Raw genomic sequence first — 7207 nt, forward strand, 5'->3', positions numbered from 1 at the left:
TCCCCATCCGCATGGGGAGGGACTGCGGATGAGTGGGAGAGCCGCACGGCCATGCCGCAGCCCCCAGACGCTTGCGGAGAGGTCCCGTTGGCCGCAGTGGCGGGGCGGTGAGGGGATGCCCTGCGCTCCCGACAGGTGCCCCTGTGGCACTCCGGTCACCCCCGGCCTTGAGCTGCACTCGGGCTCCACGCAGTGTTTTAACCTGGCCAGAGGTTGTGAGTGCGGAGCCAGGGCGCTGTTAGTCCACGTTAGGCGTCAAGGGTGAGGGGCCGCGGGCGGCGAAGGCTTTATCGTTTTAACCGTGAGTGAAGGGGGTAGGTGTTCTACCGATGAGCGGGGACCCGTGTACCCGGTACCCTGCGGGGATTCGCGCCTGATTTTGTTCAGCGATGAGTTTCGAAGTCCAAACATGACCCATAAGATGCGTAGTCCCTGCAGAGATGCACCTCCCCGAGGTGTTGAGCAAAAGCGTGGGCGTGGCAGTGGGTGCCATGGTCTGTGTCACGGCGCTGTTGGACTCTGTGCTCTCACAGGTCTTTTGCAAGCATATTCATTCTGTGATTCATAAATACTGGAATTAGTGACTGTAATTATAGAAGTTTAACCATGAGACTGAAGGATTGGAATTTCTTCTGTGAGGTGGTAAAACTTTTGTTTTTTCCAAGCATTTGGCATGCCTTCCATGTTAATCCTCTGTCAGTTAGGTCCATTAGGCACCAGGAACATGATGGAGAAGGCGTGCTGTCAGTGTAGTGAGAATGGCTGTACGTAGGTCTTCAACTGATCCAAAGTAAATTCCTTGCAAGTGTTTTCTATATTTCTTTTGTCATCATTGTTAATAGTTAAATAATGATGTCCAGGAATAAATGCAATTTTGCTGTTATACTGTGTCAGGTTTTTAAAGTAAAATGGCTTTTTGTGACTTTGTTCTGTGCTTTTTCACTTTATTTTGCAAATGAAAACCTGTATCTGATTTACTGTTAAACTTTGAAGGTGTAAGTCAAAAGTGGTTTCATTTTTATTTTCCTTTTCCAGCGTTTCTGCGAAAGGTGTACAGCATTCTTTCTGTTCAAGTTCTATTGACCACAGTCACATCTGCAATTTTCCTATACTCTACTGGAGTGCAGGCATTTGTTCATGAGAGGTAAATTCTTAGGTGAAATGCAACTATTTAGCTTGTGTTAGGTATAAATTATGTAACTTGTTGCTACACTTTGTAATAATTTTTATAACCTGTGTTTTTGTTACTGTAACAGATACTTCCTAACTTGATTAGGGAGTCACTTTTCTTCTCTGACATTTTTCTCCTTGGTTTACTATGAAAACTATTATTACTGCTTTTTGTTGTGTTGTTGTTTATTTTAATCAATGCTTTATTAATAGTGCTTATTTCAATATTTATGCTGTGCAAACTTTTACATGAGTTGCAGAACATCTCAGTTACTGACATTTCTTGTTTTACAGTCTAAATACTTTTAGAATCTCTTTGGAATGCTGTTATTTATAGGTGTCTGTTCCAAAAAGCAGAATCATGTCTTATTCCTCTTCCTCCCTCTCCCATCTTCTTTTTCCCCTTACCCCCTCCCCACTCCCCCAAAAGAATTAGTCTACTTAAATTCCTGTGGGTGTGCTTCATTTTGCCTCTCAGATTTTCATTATAAAATAAATCTCAAAATGCAAACTGTGGTGAAAGAACAGGGAAAAGAACAGCTGGGAAAGGAGGAGAGCACTGAGTCTAGTTACTGTTTTCCTCCAACTGCACTTTTGGACTTCTACTCTCCCTTTAAAGCCCAAATATAAAGGAGGATTAAACACTGCATGAAAGTTTCAGTGTCTGTATAATCTATAGTGTATACAACAGTGGTTGTAAAACTACAGTTTTCTATTTAAACCTGATAATTTTAAATTGTCCTGTTTTCTTGGAACTATTGAGATTTTGTGTTTCATGTTGGCCTCATTTTCCTTGCAGGGCTCCTTGAATGATTTAGCAACACTTAGTGGTCACTACTGATTTTCTTTGGTACAGTTAGTGCCCATGTTTGTTGCATTCAGGTGCTTATCAAAAGTAGTTCTCTGAATATGGAGTTCAGAACAGGAAAAACAGTACACATACTTTAATGCTCTTACTTTGTATGGATGGATTTTCTTCTTGGTACGTGCTAATTTCCAGGTCATGGATTACTGGGCAATCTTCAGCTTTAGTATGAAAAAGTTGTCTTTATTTGTGACTGTACTATTTGTAACTGATTATCTGTAGTAGTATGTTCTAAACAGTTTTATTGTAAACTTGCATTACATTTACTTTGGATATCTTTTCCTAGATGATCATTTAAAAATTTGAATTAATATAAACTGTTCCACAGTCTTACAGATATTTAAGTTTGATTACTTTTTTTTTATTATGGAATTTTACAGGCCCGCCTTGCTTTTGATATCTGGGTTTGGATCTCTGGCTGTAATTGTGGCACTGACCCTCTACAGACACCAGCACCCTGTTAATTTATACCTGCTGTTTGGATTTGTAAGTGTTTAATTCAGTTAAATTATTAATTGATTAATTAATTCAATGTAATATTCCCTTGAATATCTTGCACTGTAATTAATTCCTTGAAACTATAGAGGTATGTCATTTGTTTTTCTTGTATTCCTTGAAAGACATCCTATATATTTATGAAGGTCTGAGTTACTTTTTGGAGATTCTGCCCACAGGTGGTTCCTAGATAGCAGCCACTTCAGGTTTCTCTCAGCATCTTTTTAGAAAGAATGTTAGAACTTGGAACCAGTTTGAGGCAGGATTATTGCATGTATGTAGAAATCTATCTGCTCTCATTGTTCTGTTGATGTCCGGGATTTTTTCTATGCAACTGCTCAGTAGGAAAGGAGAAGGTATTCCTGTTACCTAAATTGTTTAATGGACAGCCTTCAGCAGAGACTCAAACCAGCCATATTATTTATTCCTCCAGTTGTCTTTTTGATGCTAAATTCTGAGCATGTTTCCAGCACAGGCAGATCTGTCAGAGCTGTCCTCAAATTTTAGTCTTCTGCCTGATGTTGTGAGTATGTGGATCCAGGCTAACAGTTGCTCTTGGATGTTTTGGATTATGTAGCAAATCAGTCTTCTGAAAAGAAGTCACAGCAGCTCAATTAAAATTTGGTGTTTCAAGAGTTCAAGAATTGTGTTTGTGATAAAACAGAAAGACAGCTTTGCTGTGTAAGTAAACAGATTATTTAAAGGGTAAGTGTGGAAGGGAAACTGATGCAGACACTGTGTTAGACAGCTGTCCAACAAGATATTAAAAATACATTAATTTTATAGCCCCTTGAATAGTTTGTCAGAAGTGTCATAAAAATGCTGAGCACTTACAGTAGGAAATGTGACATTTTTCTACAAAGATTTCTCACTCATTTTCACTTTGTATTGTACTTTTTTAATGTCCCAGAAGGACAGTGTGATTGCCATTTTCTTGTTGAAAATTAAACATGTTTTCATCCAGAAAGATTTAACAGGAGACCTGATGTTTAATGGTTTGATTTTTTTCTTACCCTTCTCTTTTTTTGGACTTGCTTTTTGTAGACGCTACTGGAAGCACTGACAATTGCCATTACAGGTAAATATTAGCCATCCTATTGTCTGATTCCATAAAGAATTTGGAAAAGAAGTCCATTATATTGTATTAATTGCCATTAGGGTTTTCTAGATATGACTAAAATGATAATGAATCCTGTTTGAAAATTTCAGTGACAGTGATAGGAGTTCAGCAAAACCAGGACATCAAGGGAGAAAACTGAATTCTGATTCAGGAGTGAAACTGTATAAACTTGAAGTGAGAAATTGGGGAATCCATTCTTTCAGTATGGTTAAAATATTCTCTTTCATAATGTTCAACTCTCAGCAGAGCTGATCTTCAAGTTGAAATAGTCCTACCTGTCCCCTCAATTTCCTCAAAGGGAATCTGAGTTTGGAGAATTCTGTGCTTCATGGTCAGGGTTGAAATGAGGCAGTGTACAGTCATGTAATGGCATCACCTTGAACTGTACCTTACAGCATAAGATGAAACCTCTTCATTGTGATCTGTGATATCCTGACTTGGGGAAAGGAAAAAAGGAGGAAGGAGGAAAGAAAAAGGTTGCGCATGTTTCTGCTATCTTTCCCCTCCTGTCCCCTAATCACAGCTTTCACCCTTTATAGGGGATTGTTTTATTTTTCCCCTTGTTTCAGTATTATGAAAAATTCATACAGTTTTTTTCCTTAAGATCTCTGTTAGCTGTGCTTAAAATCGTTTTGTTTTGTTGCTGTGATCATAATTCTGAGTAGGGAAGACTTGTTATTTCCATTTAAGAAGCTACAGCTATAAAGTAACTTTCAGACTTAGCCAGTACATGACCCCTGAGTCCTATGATCATGAATTTGAAATGCAAAGAGAAGTTCAAGCATAATTTATTAAATTTTGTTCACACTTAAGTTTAAATTTGTTTCCTCCAAGTATAAGTCAGCAAATACATAGTGCAGAGTTCTTTAATTGACAGATTACTTTTTCTGTTTATAGTGAGTTTCTATGATGTCTCCATCGTCTTGCAAGCCTTTATTCTTACTACTGCTGTATTCCTTGGATTGACTGCATATACCTTGCAGTCAAAGAGAGACTTCAGCAAATTTGGAGCAGGGTATGTTGCCATATTGATGATTTTTTTAAAAAAAATGTTGCTGTTGTTAAGGCTTTGGGTTTTTTTCTTTCTTAAAGCAAGCTTTGCAGGTACAGTAAGGAATACAGGTCAATAGAACCTGCTTCAAGGGAATGGTGAGCGTTATTTATTTAAAATTACTCATTTTACCCAGTTCTTATCCTTGGTAAATTCTTTTCAGTGATAAAGAATCTTAAAACAATTAGAAAATTAGTTTACGTGGATTTTTCACTGAGAGAGAAGGCAGATGTTTCAAATCTTAAAAAAAATTAAAGTTAGAACATAACTTTTGACAGCTTTACAAAACTTTTACTGCTGAGACCAATAAACAGTTGGCATCTAAGAATTCCTGACATTTACTTACCATATGTATTGTGAGGAGGTTTTAGAAAGAAGGATATTTTAAGTTAAGTCTAAAAGAAAGTATATTGTTGGTCACAGTGTAATTTATTTTCTTTCAGCCTCTTTGCTTGTTTGTGGATTTTAATCATCTCGGGTTTCTTGAGGGTAAGATACTTCGTGTTCACAGTTCAAAGATAGTCACAGAATCACAGAATGGTGTGGGTTGAGAGGGACCTTAAAGATCATCTACTTCCAACTCCCTGCCATGAGCAGGGACACCTTCCCCTAAGATCAGGTCACTCAGGCCTGTTACTGACTTTTAGTGTAACTAAAAGGTTTGGATCAGCCCACTATAGCTTAATGAAAGAAAATTGTTAACCAGATCCATTACTGTTCTACATCATGCTGGTGATCATTCAACCACACATTTTCAATTTAGATTTTTGTTAGGTGCTGTTCTTGCCAACATAAAAGGGATATTTGGGTTGATTGACAAAATTTGTCAATTGATATCCACTACTTGATTAAGAGAACGTGAAGGACATTTGAGATTTAATTACATTTTGGTTTTCTAGTTGTTCTGCTGTTAGTATTCTGGAGACCAGACCTTCCTCCCTCTTAAGTGGGGGCACTTTTACTCAGAGATTGTGTGACTGGAGGGTGTATGGAATAAGAGCATTGAAATATCACCATAATACTGTGGTTTTGTGTACATAACAGTAGAAAGACTGTTTTTTAAATGTGGCATATCATTATGCAGGGATTTTAATATTTTAAAAAAATGAAATGAACAAGTATCTTTTTCATATTTTATCTGCCTCCAGCTGTTTTTCTATAGTGAGACAATAGAGTTGGTGTTTGCTGCTGCTGGAGCTCTTCTGTTCTGTGGATTTATTATTTATGACACTCATCTGCTGATGCACAAGTTGTCCCCTGAAGAGTACATACTGGCTGCAATCAATCTCTACTTGGACATCATAAATCTGTTCCTACACCTGCTGCGTTTTCTGGAGGCATTTAATAAAAAATAGTCGAAAGTGGAGTGGTTTGACTACAGCACAATTAAAGTTAAGTTTATGGATGATCTGCAAATGCAGTAGTTCTGCATTCTAAAGACTGAATCTTTATTATGTTTGCATTCCATGAATATTGGTCCCTCCTTAGGAGGAAAAACGCCTTTTTACATAGCTACAAGTCTTCTCCAGACCATGTATATGATGTAGTTAACATGCTGTCATCATTGCAGTCACTTTTTTAATCACTTAATTCGCAGGGTAATTAATGATTGAAATTTTGCCAACTCCTGTTTACTTCAAAATAAGCTTCCCTGCTGTTCTGTAGCTGCTGAAAATGTTTCCTTTGGGATTGAGAGTTCGTTTATGTACCACATAAGGGTAGCATGAGTTTATCATTGTGCAATGTTTCACTAAGATAATTTTTTTTAAATGCTGTCTGACAGAGGTACTCTGTCCTAGTTAAGGGCTATCACTATGGAAGCTGTGAGGGTGTTAAAACAATTAAAGGGAATATTCTTTATTTTAGTACTATTTATTGCCTATCAGTGTTCTGAAAAATCATTTGGAGATTGATTATGGCATTTTATCAACTTATGTATAATAAAACTCACTGTGTGTCAATAAAAATTGGAAAGCCTTTAGTCTGTTCTTGCAACTGAGACGGGGGAACGTCGGGATGCTGAGAATGAGCGCTGCAGACGGGTCGGTGCTGGCAGGGTAGAAGTGCTGTGAAAGGTTTTGAAAGGCTTCCTTCCTGTTCAGTAAGGGATTGTCACTGCTCGCAGTCCTGTCAATGAGGGGTGGGAGACGAGGAATGCAGGACTTGGGGAAGGTGCGCGTCCTGCCCGCCCCACGCTGGCACCGGGTGTGTCCAGCGGATGAATTTGAGCGAGTGTGGTAACCTCCCCCTTTGCCTTAGGATTTCATTCAGAACAGCGGGACAGGAGCTCAGAACAAATCCCTACTTTTTACGTTGAGGTGGAACACACGTTTATCCTTCCATGCCTCCCCCTCGCCCCGGCCGCGCAGCGCTGTCCGGGCACAGCCCCTCAGGGGCGCAACGGGAATGCGGCTGCGCGCTCGCTCCGACAATTACGGTAGAGCCCATCTGCCCCCGCGGGAGGCTGGGCGCCCCCGGTTGCGCATGCGCGGGCGGGCCGCGTGGC

The 7207-nt window shown here is 39.3% G+C and overlaps 1 protein-coding gene across 1 annotated transcript; it reads left to right on the forward strand.

The window, feature by feature from the left end:
- The first annotated feature begins 28 nt into the window (after nucleotides 1-28).
- On the forward strand, nucleotides 29-6682 carry TMBIM4 (transmembrane BAX inhibitor motif containing 4). The gene is made up of 7 exons (XM_031055615.1): nucleotides 29-215; nucleotides 994-1144; nucleotides 2416-2521; nucleotides 3575-3608; nucleotides 4548-4665; nucleotides 5145-5190; nucleotides 5850-6682. Exons 1-7 carry the CDS (start codon nucleotides 29-31, stop codon nucleotides 6054-6056), a joined length of 849 nt encoding a protein of 282 aa, XP_030911475.1. The 3' UTR covers nucleotides 6057-6682.
- The last annotated feature ends 525 nt before the right edge of the window (nucleotides 6683-7207 follow it).

This window comes from Geospiza fortis, unplaced genomic scaffold (assembly GCF_000277835.1).
Source record: "Geospiza fortis unplaced genomic scaffold, GeoFor_1.0 scaffold166, whole genome shotgun sequence".
Lineage (NCBI taxonomy): Eukaryota > Metazoa > Chordata > Aves > Passeriformes > Thraupidae > Geospiza > Geospiza fortis.